Raw genomic sequence first — 17,708 nt, forward strand, 5'->3', positions numbered from 1 at the left:
CCCCCCCCCGACCCCCGGCCCCCCGCGCCCCCACCCGCTGCCTCTCTGCCTACTTGTGATCTCTGCAAGTCAAATAAATAAATCATAAAAAAAAAAAAAAAAGATCTAGTGACATTCAAGAGAACACACCAAGCTGAAGGCCCACCCTCTCCTCTCACCACACCCTAGAAGGAATGGAAGATCTCTCACAAACAAAGTGAATGCGCAGCTGCACTAGGAGATAAGGAGGGGAGGGGTTCCTGGCCATCTAGACCCTGGGACCAGCACCTCCGAGAACAGGAAGCGACTGAAAAAGACACTAAGTGAAGGAGTTCTCATGTGGAAAATCAAGTCCTCGTTAGGTTAAAAGATCCCAAGGATAAATTTTAAAAAATGAAAACAAAAAATGAAAACAAGCCTGTGCTGTATAGTAAAACTTCTATTAGAGAGGAGTTGAAAATACGAAAATAATTTCCACACAAAGAGGGAAAAAAGACTTCTTACAAAGAGATGAGAATCACATTTAAGACTTCTCATCAATAACACCAGCAAACAGACAACAGCTAAGGTTTTGGAGGAAAACAATTTTGAGATCATTATTCTATTTCCAACAGTTATATTTTCTGATGTAAGATTTCAAAAATTTTAAAACCCAAAACATTCCTTTGGAGAGAGAGGATATATTTCAGCAGGAAATAAAAGTAATCCGAGGGAACTCCTGGTTCTGATAATGCAAACAAAGCACTCCAGAGCAGCAGATGCTGAGAATAGATTAGAGGAAAAGAGCAAGACTAATATTTGGGATAGAATTGAAACCAAATAGGTTTGAACAGCTTTTTTCTGAAGGCATCTGGAAGGAGTGTCCAGAAGAGGCAGCGGAGAATTTCTTTGTAGCTTTAAAACAGCCTCAGAAGGCAAGAGAGAAATAAAACTCTAGGAACTGGGATGCCTGGATGGCTCAGTGGGTTGAGCATCCAACTCTTGATTTCAGCTCAGGTCCTGATCTCAGGGCTGTTGGATGGAGCCCCATGTCAGGCTCTGCGCTCAGCTGGGAGTCTGTTTAAGATTCTCTCTCTCCTTCTACTCTTCTCTACCGCCTCCTCTCCTCTGTCAAATAAATAAATGAAGTCTTTAAAAACAAACAAAACGAAACAAAACAAAACAAAAAACCATCTAGGAACAGGGCCATGCCAGCAGCAGCGTGAAAGGAAGGTGATGTGGCAAAGTCCTCAGGCTCTGGTTTGGGGTTCAGTGTAATTAGTAATCAGGGACAGTGAGGCTCAGCTTCAGATCACTGTCTATAACTGGTAGTGCTTAACCTCATGACCGAAGCAGATGTAAATCCTTCTGGGATAAAGAATATATCACCCAGGGCTTCAAAGTGTTTTCCTAATTTTCATTATATAACATCTGGTGCTCAATCAAAAGTCATGAAGCATTTGAAGAAACAGAACAACATGGCTACCACCCCAGGGAAATAATAGAAAGTAGAAATAGGGTCCAAAAAATGGCAGTCTTCAGATATAGAGTTTAAGAAAAATGTGATTAAGTGTTCAAAAAGTACAAGACTGAAACTTTCAGTGGAGAATTAGAAACAATGAGAGGAACTCACTGAAAACTCAAAAACTAAAACCCACAATAACGGAATCAAGAGAGTCAATGGACAGATTTGTTGTTGAAGAGATAATGAACTGGGATAGAGGTTGAAAAATGACCAGCATAATTCATGGAGTGAAAGGAGTGAAGATGACAAGAGAGTGCAGACACAGTAAAAAGGCCATCACCCCTGCAGGTGTGGCTTTGGACAGAAACAGGACAGAAGTGGGAAAGTATTAGGTGGAAATATGGGCCCAGCACGTTTCCGCTGCGCAACTCTGCTTAGATGGAAACATAAGAGCTGACAAATCTCCAAATTTAATGAACATGAGGCCATAGACTGAAGAAATGCTTAAGTCCCCAAGAGGATAAAAACAAGAAAATGCTACCTCTGTATGATAGAGCAAAACATCTGGAAACCAAAGCCAAAGAAAATATCTCCAAAGCAGCCAGAAAAAAAAGTTACTTTTAAAGGAGAAATAATCAGGTTGGCAGATGACTATTCAATCAAAACTAAGGAAACAAGAAGATATTGGAATGAAATCTTCAAAATGATGAAACAAAAAACCTGTCAACCTACAATTCCATGTCTAGCAAATACATTCTTTCAGAAATACACAATACATAAATCTTTTCAGATACATACGAAAAAAGAACTGGCCACCAGTAGTCCTGCTTTAAAGCAATTACTAAAAAGTGTTCTTCAATCAGAAAGAACATAACCCTGACAGGAGACTGACACTGCGACAGAATGAGCAGACATGAAAGGATAAATGATTAGGTGATTTGAAAGCACTGGTTCTCAGCTGGGGCAGGATGACCCCCCTCATCCCCCATCTGGTAATGTGTGAAGGCATTTTTGCTTGTCATTATCAAGGGGAAGGTGCTGGTTCTAAGGAGTAGAGGCCTGGGATCCTACTAAATATACAAAGACCAACCCTCCACAAAAAAATAATTACTTAACGCAAACGTTAATAGTGCTAAGGTTGAGAGAGCCTGACCTAAATGAAAATCAACATCATCGTCTTCTGAGGACTTAACATATACAAAGAATTAATATGATGGACACAGCACTTGTGCTGGGATCAGGCGACTGGAGGTGAAGCTGTCCCTTGCATTGTCCAGGAAGAGGGAAAGGTACTAATTTACATTTATATTAAGACTTGATAAGTTGAGATGTAATAAGTAATAAATAGTATAAATTACAATAGTAAAAAGTGTAAATTAGTAACAGAACAATTAAAACTCACTAATCAATTTCAAAAAACAAGTAAGAATAAAAAAAAGGGAAAAACAAACCACAGAACAGGCAGGACATGTCAAGTATTACATTAAATATAAATAGACTAAATGTTTCAGTTAAACGACAAAGATTGTCAGATTGCATTAAAAAACCTCCATATGCTAATGTAAAGTATATTAAAATATAAGATTATAGTAAGACGACAGTAAAATGATGCAAAAATTATACAAGCAGATGTATACCAAAAGAAAGCATCCATATTACCAAAGTAGATCTTATGACAAAAAGCACTACTAGAGATATAAAAGTACCTAATGATAACAGCACTAGAAAGATATTACAATTCTAGATTTGAAAATACCTATAAGGTAGCCTTGAAATATATTAATAAACATTACCAAATTACTTATAAATATTAAACAACATCCCAAAATAAACCCAAGGGATAATATAGTTAAAAAACAAAGGAGACTTTATTATTATACTATTTTTAAACTGAAAATTAAGGGACACCTGGGTGGCTCAGTGGGTTAAGGCCTCTGCCTTCAGCTCAGGTCCATGATCTCAAGGTCCTGGGATGGAGCCCCACATCAGGCTCTTTGCTCAGCGGGGAGCCTTCTTCCCCTCCCTCCCTCTCTGCCTACTTTTGATCTCTGTCTATCAAAAAACAACAATAAAACCCTGAATATTAAAACTATGAACACAAAAGTACTTCCAAAAATATATACATAAGAGTACTTATAATAGTGAAAAACTAGCAAAGAATTTAAATATTCATCACAAAATTGTTAAATAACTTATGGAATGAAAACAGAGTGGACAAATGGGATGGATTAATTTATATTGACATATATGTCCACAATTTATTAATGAGTGAAAGGAAAATAGGTAGTAGTAGTATAAGCTATAGTGAACAATTCTATTTGTTTCAATATATATGTTCACGTATGTAAAGAGGGGTCACAAAATTGAACTAGAGGGTGGAAAACTAGGGCCCACAGGCCATATTCTGTTTTTTCAAACAAAGTACCACTCAACATAGTCATGTGTATCTGTTTACTTACTACCACCGGGAGCTACTTTGGGCTGTAACAGCAGAGTGAGTAGTTTCAACAGAGACTGTTAGACCTCAAAGCCTAAAATATTTACCTTTTGAACCTTGAAGAAAAAGTGTGCCTATCCGTGCACCAAACTATGAGTTATGGTTAAGGCAACTTACCTTTTCTGCCCTATAAACCTACGCATCATTTTGAGTTTGTAAAACATATATACTACTTTTACAAATTTAAACACCTTAAGAACCACTGATAAAAAAGATTAGAAAACTCTGGAGAGAGAAGGCATGTGTGAACATGGCTTCTACCTTTATTTTTTAATTTAGTTTTTTTTTTTAAGTTTATTTATTTAAGTAATCTCTGCCCCAACATGGGGTTTGAACTCATGACCCTGAGATCAAGAGTTGCATATTCTTCTGAATGAACTAGCCAGGTGCCCCCACTACCTGTATCTTTAAATCTCTTCTGGGCTTTCCTCTGGACAATGAACTAGAGCCCACCCTAAGGAAGACCTTGCTGATGGACCTTCCTGAGCATCAAAGATAAAGTCTGCCAGTACTGGGAAGGAGAAGACTTGAAGGGCTCGCTCCAAGTCTGAGCAGTATGCAGTGGAGCAACATTATAAATGACCAAGGTTGCTAAGAAACAAAACTTCACTTGAGTACAACAGAATACAATCTGGAAGCAGGATCATCCATCAAGGAACACTCAGTTCTGGCCACAGGAGCATATGAGACTTGGAAACAGAGCAAAAGAAAACAGCATCTAAGAGTTAAGAGAAAACACTGGGAAAGAGACCAGTGTATAGAAATGATTTGTTCAAAAGTTATCACTAAAAGACCCCACCTAGCTGTAATTCATTAGATTTTGCCATAAGCAGTGTGTGACTTTGTTACTAAAAACCTCTGTACCTGTTCCTCTAAACCAGGGATTCTCTTGGGGCACCTGGGTGGCTCAGTCAGTTGAACAGCCGATCCTTGATTTCAGCTCAGGTCATGATCTCAGGGTTGTGAGATCGAGGCCCACATAGGCTCTGCACTCAGTGTGGAGTCTGCTTCTCCTTCTCCCTCTGCTCCTCCCCACAGCTGTCTTGCTCTGTATTCTCTCTCTCGCTCTCAAATAAAATCTTTAAAAATAAATAAATAAATAAATAAATCAGGGCTTTTCTATCTAGACAGTTCTGACATGGTGGGCCTGCCAGTCCCTTGTCTCGGTGGGCGGTCCTGTGCTCTTTAAGATATCCAGCAGCACCCAGGACCCCACACACATGGGAGTTGGAAGTGCCCCTCCCAATGGTGACTGGTGAAAAGTCCAGACACCACTAAGTCCCTAGGGGTAAAAACTGTCCCTGGCTGAGAAGCATGGCTTTCAGTGGTGGGCTGGCAAACTTGGCCTGCAAAGTATTTAGCTTTTGCAGGCCGTATGCTAACATCTGTTGAAACCACCCAACCACGCCCTTTAGGGGAAAAGTCAACAAAAGTAGTACACAGACAAATGAGTGTGGCTGCTCCAAGAAAACGTTGTGTATGAGTACTGAAATTTTAAGTTCATATGATGTCATGAATTCTTCTTTTAAATCTTAAAACCATTTAAAAGCATAAAAGCCCTTTAGCTTGTAGGCTGTATTTCAAAATAAGCAGCAGGTGACTCCATTTGGCCTTTAGTCTCCAATTTCCTGACCACTGATCTAACCTGTCAACCCCAGAGCCTGCTCCCTGAGGTCCCCCGTGAGAGGACTCTACCTCTGAGGAAGGTGTGAGACCATACAACACTGCTAAGAGTTTCACACCAGTGAGGTTCTGTTCATGATGTGACTTAGATGTGTGTTTCTAAACAGCCACCGTCTTACCCTGACCCAACCCAAATACAGTGGTGAGGACAGTTGAAAATTAAAGAGTTCTTATTTAGTGTACCTGTAAAACCATAACCATAATTCAGAAAAATGAATACACCCATCATCCCCCAAAACTCCCCCATGACCCTTGATAATCTACCATGCCAGACTTCCCAACCCTTGTCCCTGCCTTGAGGCAACCACTGATACTTCTGACAAAAGACATACAAGATTGAGTCCCTGAAAACTATTAAGTATTCTGAGGTAAATGGAAAAAGAACTACATAGGGGATATGTACAGTGGGTATAGGTCAGATGACTCAGGTTTAAATTCTCAGTTTAAATTCTGTGAAGTTAATCTATAGATTTGTCACAAAGCTGGTCAAAATTCCAGCAGGCTCTTTTTTTTTTTTTTTTAAATGGTGATTCTAAAATTTCTATGGAAATGTAAAGAGCTTGGAATAGCCAAAGCAACTCTGGAAGAGAGAGAAACAAGTCTGGAGGACTAGCACTACCGATGTCAACACTTACTGTAAAGGTGGGGGAGTAAGGATAGTGTGATGCTGCTGTTGAGACAGAAAAGTTTTCAGTGGGACAGAACAGAGGCTTCAGAAGGAGACCAAACCCGCACAGGCAGCTGGTTTTCAGCAGTGGTACCAGAGCGATCTAATGTAGGAAGGGGGATCTTTTCAGCACATGGAACTGGAATAAGTGTGTAGTCATGTATAACACAGAAAATCAATCGTAGATAACCGTAAGAGCAGAAAATGTAAAACTTGTAGAAGAAAACAAAGGAAAAAATTCTGGTGACCTTGGAATGAACAAAGACTACTTAAGTACAGAAATAGAAATAATTTTTTTTCAACTGGACTTCATCAAAATTGAAAGCTTTTTCTCTTCAGAAGACACTGTTAACAATAGAAAAATGCCACATACTGGGAAAAATGTTTGCAAATTAATACAGTCAAAAAAGTACTTGTATCAAGAATAAAGAAGTCTTAAATTCAATCATGAAAAGAAAACACAGTTTTTAGCAGCCCAAAGTTTTGAACACACATCACCTAAGATGATACAGAAATGGCAAATAAGCAGTGAGATGAGTTCAAAATCATGAGTCATGAGGGAAACGCAGATGAAAACCTCCGTGAGCTAGCAGTACACATCAACTGGAGTGGCTGAAATTAGAAAGATGGGCCATGGCAAGTGCTGACAAGTATGGGAGTGACTAGAGTTCTCGGACAATGTTGTTGGTAGTGCAAAACCACATGAACACTTCTGGAAAGTGGTCTGGCAGTTTCTGCAGAAGCTCAGTGTCCACCTACCATTTACCCAGCCATTCTGCTGCTGGTCGCCCAAGAGAAATGAAAACGCGTGTCCGCATTACATGTGCGTGTTCACGGCTGCTTGCTTTGTGCCAGACAAAAAGCGGGAGCCGTTCAAATGTCTAGCAGCATGTTAGTGGATAAACCGATTGTGATATATCCAGACAGTGGAACACCACAAGGCAACAACAGTGGAGAAATCTCAAAATAATTATGTTGAATAAAGAAGTCTTACGCAAAAGGATATATACACGATTTGATTTGTAGAAATTGCAAACTCCTGCTGGAATTTTGACCAGCTTTGTGACAAATCTGTAGATTAACTTTACAGAACTGAGAATTTAAACCTGAGTCATCTGACATTTACCCACTATACATATCCCCTACGTAGTTCTTTTTCCATTCACCTCAGCAATACTTCATAGTTTTCAGGGACATAATCTTGTACCTCTTTTGTCAGAAGTATCTTTAAATATTCCACTATTTTTATGTGTTTATAAGCGGTGTTGCATTTTTAACTTAACTTTCTTATTGCTGTTAGTATATAGAAATCTTGATTTTTGTATATGGATTTTATATACATCAATTTCTATTCCAGTCTGGATGCACTTTGTTTCTTGGTCTTACATTACTATACTGACTAGAACATCCAATAAAATGTTGACTAGAAGTGGTGAGACCAGACGTCCTTTCACTGTTCCTGAACTTAAGGGGAAAACATTATATTTCAAAATTAAGCACAGTGTTAGTGGTAAGTTATACATGACAATTATCAGGTTCAGGTTCACAGCAAGTTACAACTGACAAAACTACATTGACCCGTCACTATCACCAAGTCCGTAATTTACACTATGGTTCACTCTTGGTGGTATATACTCTATGGATTTGGACAAATGTGAAATGATAGGGATCCATCATTACAGGATTAAGCACAGTATTCTCACTGCCCTAAAAATCACCTGAGCTGCATCTACTCATTCCACACACACCGCCCCCCCACCCCGGGACCAATCCCTGGTAGCAACTGATCTTTTTACTGTCTCTACAGTGTTGCCTTTTCCAGAATGTGACAGAGTTGGAATATTACAGTATTAGCCTTTTCAGACTCCCTTCTTTCACTTAGTGATGTGCATTTATTTCTTCCATGTCTTTTCACGGCCTCGTAGCCCATTTCTTTTTAGTGCTGAGTAGTACTCCCTTGCGTGGACGGACCATTGCTTATCCATCCACCTACTGAACATCTTGGTTGCTTCCAAGTTTGCTGTAAACATCAGCGTGCAGGACTTTGTGTGTTTTCAACTCCCTTGGGTAAATATTAAGGAGTATGATCACTGGGTTACATGGTAAGAATGTGTTTGGTTTCTAAGAAACTGCCACGCTATCTTCCAAAGCGGCTGTCGGCCAGTCTGCATTCCCTCCAGCCATGAATGTGAGCTCCTGCTGCTCCATATCCTTCTTGGTATTTGGTGTTTGTTGTCAGTGTTTTTGATTTTGGCCATTCTAAGAGATGTGTAGTAGTATCTCATTATTTCTGTTTTTGGCTTTTTTAGAGAGAGACAGAGAGAGTGCAAGCAGGAGGGACGGGCAGATGGAGAGAGATGGAGAGAGAGAGAGAGAGAGAGAGAGAGAGAGAGAATCTCAAGCAGACTCTATCTCAGCATGGAGCATGACACGGGGCTCGATCTCACAACCCTGAGATCATGACCTGAGTTGAAATCACGAGTTGGCTGCCCAACTGACTGAGCCAGGCATCCCATCTCAGGGTTTTAACCTACAATCTATTTTAAAAATCAGTACCTGAGATGGGAGAGCAGAAATTGGAGATGATGACTGTAGGTTTATCCTCGCAGTTCCACTTGTTCCTTTATGCTGTTTGGAAGCTGTATTAGTCAGTGTATAAAGGTTTGAGATTATTTCGTCTTCATGAAGAGCAGACCCCTGCACCAGTACACAGAAGCTCTCTTCATGCTTGGCGAAATGCTTCTCCATCTTATCTATTTCATCTTATGTTAATACAGACATTCCTCTTTTCCTTTGTTTAGTGTTACCGTGATACAAATTTTCCCATCCTTTTAATTTTAACCCATTTGCATCTTTATATTTACCATGAGTTCCTCACAGGCAGCAAAGAGTTGGGTTGTGCTTTTTAAAAACTCTAATCTGGGGGTGCCTGGGTGGCTCAGTTGGTTAAGCACCTGCCTTCAGCTCAGGTCATGATCCCTGCTCGATGGGAAGCCTGCTTCTCCCTCATCCTCTGTCTGCCACTCCCCCTGCTTGTGCTCTCTGTCAAATAAGTAAATAAATTTTAAAAATCTGACCTGGCAATCTCTGCTTTTTCACTGTGGCATTTAACCAATTTACACTTAATGAGATTTATATACATATGTTTTGGATTATTTTTATTATTCCATTTGATCTCTTTTATTGCCTTATTTGCTGTAACTTTTTTTGCTTAGTGGTTATCTTAGGGCTTCAGGCATGCATCTTCAACTGACTACATCTTGTCTTCGAATGATGCTATTCCACTTCATAGTAAAGAACCTTACAACAGTACGTGCACACATTTTCTCCTTCCTCCCTTATGCTTCTCTTCTCATACATTTTAATTCTACTTGTTACACACCCCTAAGTACACTGTTACTATATGAACACAATCTTTATGGACTCCTTCTGCACCTCTGTGTGCCTACTAAGTTTTCGCCAGACTCCCAACCGCCTGCTGGGTGCTCTGGAACATGGTCACACGATGGCGCATGGTTTGGTCCTTCAGAGATGCTTGCTGTTCAGTTTTGTTAAAAAGGACCAGAGCAGCCATTAATCTGGGGAAGGGAGGACTGTTTCCCTTGCTGTGCCAGGGCCCTTTTGAACACTCTGCCTGATGCCCTGCGAAGTGCAGGTTCCCCATCTGACTGGCAGGCACCCAGACTCTGGCCAGCCTTTTATAAACCCAGGGAATTTCCCTTTTGTCCTTTACAGTAGTTCTTCCAGTAGTTCTTCCTGCAGTGACAAGAAGTTCACTCACAGACATGCTAATAATCAGGACTCAGCTGAAGACCTAAGGTTTCTGGAAGGCTTCTCCAGGGCAGCTCTCCTTCTCTATGCTCTGCAAACTCTCACCTCCCTGTAATCCCAGGGGATTTTCAACTCAGCGAACCAGGGCTCTGGCAGGATCCCCTCCCTGAGTTGCAGCATGGAAAAGAACTGCCTCAGGCTGCGTGTGAGACCAGTCTTAGGGTTCACCTTGGACCCACCCCCAAACCCCTGCCCAGGGAATCAATGTCCTGTGCTACTTCACGCCTAAGGTTTGAAAAATGCAGCTTCATGTTTTTGTCCTAATTTTAAGTTAGCTTGGGTGGGGTCTCCTGTAACTCCATTTTGGCTAGGAGCAGAAGTCAGATTTGAGTTTTGTCACAAAACTGCTATGATGGCTGACAGGTTCTCTATGAAGTGACCATGAACTAACTTCCAGCTTCTCCAGGTGTCCCTGCTTCTCGGAGCCACTCTGGTCACTAACTGTGTAACTGGAAGGAATGTCAGCCACACAGGGATGGCAACCCCACAAAGAGTGCTTACATCTGGTGATGCACATATGGAAGAATGTAAAACACAGGTCTGTGAGTGACATCTGTACTTAGGCAAAGACCTATGGTGGCAACCCCGTGCTTGCTAAAACCATGGTATGTTTGTGCTGACAGAAGTCACAGTATTTGGCTAGACTGGCACCGATCACCTCCAGTTCCTACACATTTAGGCAGTAGGTACTGTGGCACCAGAAGGGCCTCGCCTCAGCCCCCAGTACATGGTTTTCCATTCAGATGCCCTTTGGGGCTCCTACAACCAGCCCACAGATTTTGAAGCAGACTTGTAATATATCAGCGTCTGAGGTCAGTAGAGCACTTTATTTGATTCAGAAAGAAAGGTTGAACCCAAAGCTTACAGGGTCTTTTGTCTATTTCCCAAGAGCCCAGCAAGATTGCCAGGTTCAGGGTCTATGGCCATGTTTTTGGCCCTTTGACCTTTCAAAATCCCTCCTTTGTAGCTTGGAATTTTAATCTTTGTGCATAGCATCACCTTAAACCTTTACCATTCCTGCTAGGGTGGTGCTTTCTGAAATGTATCAGTTCTGTTCTGACTGACAGAGGTGACCAAGGCAGGTAGGAGGAGTGGGGTAAATCTCCTCACCAAGCAAGCTGCCACTTTCGCCCGTAATCCTGGGTCCCTAGCCTCCCTTTTCAGATTCTCCTCCACACACCCTGGCTCCATCTTGGGGTACTGACAGCAAGGGAACCTGAAAGAACAGAGAGGAGAGATGCCCAGCAGGGGCGAAGGGGGAGACACAGGTTCTCAGCTTAGGGGGCAATGAATGCCACACAGACCTTCCTCACAGAACTAACCACAGGCCAAAGTGTGTGGCTAGGTGAATCCTTCAACCAAGCCCTACAATCAGTCACCCGGTGGAGGGTTTCTCTTTACTTTCTGTGCTACCTGACTTTGTGGCACCTGGACCAACATGTCTGACCACAATGCCACAACACAGGTAGTCTATCACCAGGAATACGAGTATTCATTCCTCCAATACCTTTTTCACTTTTACAACATGCAGGGCCCTGCACTCTTGGGGCCAGCTAGTTAAGAGTTACTCTTATGTCTTTGCAACCGAAGCGAGTTTGCTGTTATTTTTATTAGGTACACCTATGCCCCCTCCTTCCAACAAGGAGTTATAGAGCTAGAGGATAGAAGAACCAAATAGCAGAGCAGAGGACAGGGCCGTGGGCAGCCCAAGTCAGAGGATGACCTGGCACAAAGGTAGAGTGACCCCGGGTAACCTGAGGACACAGCACAGAGGTCTAAAGAGGGCTCAGCAAGCCACGGCTCGGAGGCCGAGTCCAGGGAACTGTCTCGGCACACCCGTTTGTGCACCACGGTCTATCCTCATGCTATAGGGGTTAAGTGGAGTAGGCATGACAGTGTGTGAGCTGTAAAGCCTAGAACAGAATATTTAGTATCCGGTTTTTCATAGAAAAAGTTGGCTCCTGCCTGTTCCAGAGGTAAAGATATTCAAAGTTCTTTGATTCTGATAGAAGAATTCTACATTCTGACTTGACAGTAACACAACAGCATGCAGCCCACAGATTATGTGTGTCATTTCCCCACGATGCTGCTGAGGCATACCAGCAACAACACGCTGATTTTCACAAAGGTAAAAATTAGGCACCACTAAATCCGAAATCCTGTTTCCCTCTCATTCTAGAAATTGGATGGTGAAAAAGCAAACATGAAATTTGCAGGTTTGCTTTGTTTCCTTCTGCTTATCATTTTTCAAACTGATTGTGGACGAAATGAAGAAACGCCTAGGAAGCAGAGGAGGAAGGCGTATTACAGGAGACTGAGGAAAAGCTCCTCGCCTGCCCACAGGTCTGGTGGGCAGCTGGGGATCCAGCAGGCGATGGTCACACCAGCAGCAACAATGCCTGCGCTGACCTTGGATTACAGCACAGAGGAAAAGTCTGACTCTGACTCCTTTCCCAGTTTCCTTGGAGTAGAATCAAGTTATAATGTGTTGCCAGGTAAGAAACCAGTGAGAGAGGGGGAGAGAAAAAGAACCTCCAGGAAGAGAATTTTCCAAAAACATTTTTTCAAGTTATCATATATATTAATATATATTTAAAGTTATATTTTCAAGTTAATATATATTAAGTATATTTTTTCAAGTACTATAATATCCAGATATTCTATTATATCTCTTGGTTTAGTCCACAAGGATAAGTTTTGAAATGATTTAAAATTTCATTTACAGAATGTAATTATAATACAAAACTACTGGAAAACAAAAAAATAATTAGCTATCCTACAACTATATTTATAAAACCATAGTTACTATTTTGGTTTGTTAATTTCTAGTCTGTTTCCTATGCCATGTATTTCAAATAACTGGATTCATAATATAGAAAATATACATATAAGGTTATAATCTTTTTCATTTATAATGACAGATCATCTGGGATATAGAAAAATTATTCAGATGATTCCTTGAACACATGGCTATTAACTATTTTCAACCAAAAGTGGCAGTAAGCCACTGAATTTAGTTTATGTAGAGAAACTATTGGGTAGGGCTGGGTAGTGAGGGGAGGGAGGTAAGGGAGGCAGCGAATGTGAGAGCCCATCTCAGGGTGGAATGTGGGGACAGTGGCTCATCAAACAAAGGACAGGCATCACAAATGACACTAGGTCAGATGGAGAGCTTGTCCTCTAACATTCCAATCCAAGTAGGCTATGTGATGGCTGCCTTGGTGGACACACTGACCCATATGTCTGTGACCCTGTATGTAGAGAAATGGAGATACTTTGGAAACACTTCACAAGTATGGCACTGATGATGTGTGAGCTAGTGTTCGGTAACACAGGAACTCTAAAGAAAGGGTCAGCTGCAATCTCTGGCACTTCCCCATCTGCACACGGGTAAGGGTGAGACATGGGCTCATCATTGCTGCCCTTCCTGTTCTCTGTCCTCTGGCATCCGACGGACCCACACTGCTGTGTCTCTTCTGAATTTAGATATGGTCTATCATCTGTTTTGCTCAATGTAATGAGATACTTTTAGGGCTCGTGGGGGATTAGCAACCTCCGTCCCTCTGGTTTGGTCTTCAGGGCAGCCTGCCTGGAGATGCAGAAGCCTGCTGATTGTCTCTGAGACTGTCAGGAGCACAGCCCCTGTGTGCCCCTGTTGGACACGTGGCACAGAGAAGCCATCACTGAGACTTGGGGTTCGTTGTTATACAACGACAGATAGAGTACTGGAGGTGCAGCTCAGAGTCAAGTTACCAGGAGCTCAGTCTCAGAGGCTGAGAGCAGAGCATGCGGAAGCTGCTCTGGGGTCACATCTCTAGGGTCTATCTACCCCGCGCGTGAATGCACACAGAATGCCACTCTAGCGTGACTCTGTCAGTTCGGCTTCATGCTGTGCTCACCGTCCTTCACAGGTGCTGGTGACCACACAAGGAATTGACGGTGCTCCTGCTTCTCTTCTAGGAAGGCAGGGTCACTGTCTGGTCAATGGGATGACCATGTACAACCGAGCTGTGTGGTCTCCTGAGCCGTGCACTACCTGCCTCTGCTTGAATGGAAGAGTGCTTTGTGATGAAACTATGTGCCACCCTCTGACGTGCCCCCAAACAGTTACCCCCGAAGGAGAGTGCTGCCCAGTCTGCTCTGACGCTGGTATAAGTATCTAGCCAAAATGCAGTATCACATGTGACTTAGTCTTCCAACTTCCATCGCTTATTTTGTTACTAACTTAAGTTTTAAATTATGGTAAACTAGTCATCAAGGTACTTAAAATACTTGCACAGTGATGATAAACATAGAAGTTATTTGGGAAAATGGATGGTAGGAGGCAGAAAAAAAAGATCTTGGCTTCATAGTTCCAGCTCTACCAGAATGAGTAAACTTGGACCAGACCACATTGTGCACTGACGCTCGCTTTAGAGAATGAGTGGCAGGATCTGCAGAGCCAACAGTCCCCAAGTGTCATGTGAGGGAAGAACTCTGCTTAGCTCCTTAGGCGGAGTAGCTCCCTTAAGGCAACTCAGTGTGGGCACAGTTAAGACCAGGAAGAAAGACAAGGAACTTCTGATGAACAAAGGCAGAGGGAGTCTGCATCTAGAGAAGAAAGCCCAATGCCCCAGCCTGCCTGCACTCATTACCACTCTGGGAATCTGGGGAAATGCAGGCGTGTGGCCCTGGAGCAGTGCCTGTGTCTTGGGAGCACTGCTTCCTGCCACAGGGCCTGTTGAATGTTCACCGTCCCTGCTCTCACGGGGCTCATACCTGAGGGACAGCTGACTCCCGAGATGGAGGCCTAGCCAGTGCCTTCTGAAAGGATGCACATGTGGCAAATAATGTGATGGGAAGGAACAGAGACACTTTCTCTTGTCTACAATAAAGGAAGATTGTTTTCCATGCACACAGGATAGTTTGAGGGTGGGTGTCCACAACAGCCTCCTACCAGGAAGAACTTTAGAATATTTAGGAATGTAAGCATTTTGGCTTACACTAACATTATTTTACTAAGGTATTATGTCTTTAAAAAATGTTAGCAAATACACAGGCAAGATTCAGAAATTATCAGACATTTTTCAAAGGACTTGGAATAAAATGTTGTGGTTTTTTTGGAAAAATAAACTTGGATATACAGGAAGGATTTTAAACGTTTCAATATGATAGCTTTAGCTTCCCTTCCCTAATTTTTTCCTACTTTCCTTTTGCATGTTCTGCCAGGGATGTGAAAAAGTAACTCACTGACTTTATAATATATACTGGATTGAGAACTCAAGTAATTCCTTCAAATAGTACATTTTCTGAGTTCCTTTTCTGGGTGATTTAGGTATAGTACTAAATAAAAGCAGGGCAACGACTCAGGAAATCTGCCATCACTAGAGCTCACTTCTTCCAGAGCTCTGGTCACTGTCGGGCCCTCCCTTCTTTCTGCTAAATACCCACACGGGTGAAGGCCCGCTGCTGGCCGTTCTGCTCCTATCATCATGGGATGACGGGAAGCACTGCCATGCATGCCTCTGATTTAAAACTGCATCATTGGAATCCAGGAAGCCCCCCGTAAGTGTCAAGTACTAAAAATTTAATTAGAGAGTCTGGGAGGGAGAAAGGAGAACTTTCTATAATCCTGAATTTCAGAAGATGCTTTTGGGCCTATGGGGCTGAAAGAAAATCAGACAAAAATAATTATAAATCTGCAAACAAAAGCCAATTTCACTACCACAAGCAAAATATGTTTCACTTTTTTATGTTTGATGGTACAGATTCTTACATTATCAATAGCCCCAAGTAACTTATCAGTATCTATTATAAAGGTCACACCTCATCATATCGCAACCTCACATAGGACTGCTTACCATCCTGCGTCATGTGGCAATATTATTCCCTTTTAATTACCAGGTAGCAAGATATTTTAGTAAAAATAAATATTGAGGCCAAAGGAAAAAACAAAAATTGCTTAAAATAAATCTTATAAAATAGAAATAAAAACTACTTTAAAAACTACTCGAGCAAAAATTCCAAAATGCATTTCACATTTAAATTGCACTCAAATACCTGGAGGGAATAATATTTACTAACCTCACCTCTACTGTGATTTTTCCTTTTACTAACGTTACACCTCGCCCCTGCTGCGTCTTCCCTGCACGGCCAGCAACCTCCCATGGTACAGCATTAAGTGATAGAAGTGAATTTTCTGGTGATTCTTCAGAACAAAGAGAACCTACCAACTTACCTCGCAAGCAACTGCCACCTCGTCGGGTGGAAATGGACCAAGTGTTGCAAAAAGAGGAACTTCAGTTTGAGGAGGATGAAGAAGAAAGTAAAGAAGATGAAGATAGGGAGCAAAAGAAACAGACCCCTGAACCTGGAGAGCAGGGGAGACCTCTCAGTGAGGGGCACGGCAGAGGAGAGGCAGAGGAGAGACCCCGAGCAGAGGGGAGGCGGGTCCATCAACAAAGACATCCAGCAAGGGAGGAGGAAGAGGAGGACGAGGAAGATGAGGAGGGGGACGAGGAGGAGGGGGACGAGGAGGAGGAGGGAGAGGAGGAGGAGCATGACAGCACCCTTAGAGGAGACGTGTTCAGGGGGCCCTCCAGACCCCTGGCCCCCCCTCCTCCCAGAGGCAGGCCGCCTCTGCCCAGCGGGTGCTCCCTGTCCTACAGGACCATCAGCTGCATCAGCGCCAGCCTCACACAGATACCACCGCTCACAGCACCAGAGATAACAAGCCTGGAGCTCGTTGGTAAGAGAAGTGGACGTCTGTTCTGTTTTGTGAATGTAACTCTCCTTGCCCTGCGAAGGTCATACTTTAATTTCATAATATAAGTTGATCCCAAACAGACTAACTTCACAAGCTACAATCATATACATAAACTTTGTAGAAGACATAGCATGGTTTGGCATAAAGCAAATTTCTCCAAACCAAGTCATGATTTCCCACTGACTTTTTCCCTAAAGTCAGCTTTACTGAGGTATAATTGACATGCAGTAAAACTTATTTTTAGTGTGTTCTCTGAGCTTTGACAGATGTGTACAGTTGCATAACCAGCCCACAATCAGGATACAGAACCTTTCCGTCACCTCACCATGTTCCCTCGTGCTCCTCCTTCTACCAGCCCTGGTCTCTGTTGAGGTGATGGGCCTTCAGGGTTTGGCTGTTCACGGTACGTTACCGAAGTGGGGTCCCACAGCATAGTTCTTTTGTTGGGCTTCTTTTGCTTACCACGATGCTGTGGAGGGTCATCCAGGATGCTGTGGTCATCAGGAGCTGGCCCCTTCCTCACCACGGAGTGGGGGGTGTTCACATGGACGGACCACAGGTGTGGTGAGCCCATCTGGGTCACTTCCACTTTGGGTCACTATACATACAGTTCTAAAAATATCCATACACAGAGGTTTGTGTGGACCTAGTTTTCTGTTTTTTAAGGTGCACAGCCAGGAGTGGAAATGCTGAATGACAGAGTAAACATGAGTTTAGCTCCAATGGAAAGCACCCCCCCAGTTCCCAAAGGTGGCTGCGGCTTTTCTGCCGGACAGGGTTCTGTATCCTGTCACTTGTCTTTCCCTCACTTTAGCCATTCTGGAAGTATGGAATGGTCCAGTCCTCCTCCCTGTGTTCTTAT

At 42.6% G+C, this 17,708-nt stretch overlaps 2 protein-coding genes and 1 long non-coding RNA gene across 4 annotated transcripts in view; 2 read left to right on the forward strand and 1 right to left on the reverse strand.

The window, feature by feature from the left end:
• The window catches only part of CENPP (centromere protein P), a 225,779-nt gene that overhangs the window by 41,922 nt on the left and 166,149 nt on the right, over window positions 1-17,708 (reverse strand). The window lies entirely within an intron of this gene.
• LOC116872946 overlaps window positions 1-17,708 on the forward strand; it is a 175,334-nt gene that overhangs the window by 40,360 nt on the left and 117,266 nt on the right. The gene's annotated exons all lie outside the window — the stretch shown is intronic.
• Window positions 1-17,708, forward strand: part of ECM2 (extracellular matrix protein 2) — a 32,866-nt gene that overhangs the window by 1,953 nt on the left and 13,205 nt on the right. Inside the window, exons 2-4 of one of the 2 annotated variants that reach the window (XM_032866461.1) lie at window positions 12,281-12,596; window positions 14,062-14,250; window positions 16,238-16,828. In XM_032866461.1, the coding sequence (XP_032722352.1) occupies window positions 12,305-12,596; window positions 14,062-14,250; window positions 16,238-16,828 (1,072 nt within the window). In that variant the 5' untranslated portion in view covers window positions 12,281-12,304. The remainder of the gene's footprint in view (window positions 1-12,280; window positions 12,597-14,061; window positions 14,251-16,237; window positions 16,829-17,708) is intronic. The other variant, XM_032866462.1, reaches the window with a different exon arrangement.

Source organism: Lontra canadensis, unplaced genomic scaffold, assembly GCF_010015895.1.
Source record: "Lontra canadensis isolate GAN:19392208 unplaced genomic scaffold, GSC_riverotter_1.0 scaffold31, whole genome shotgun sequence".
NCBI classification, from domain to species: domain Eukaryota; kingdom Metazoa; phylum Chordata; class Mammalia; order Carnivora; family Mustelidae; genus Lontra; species Lontra canadensis.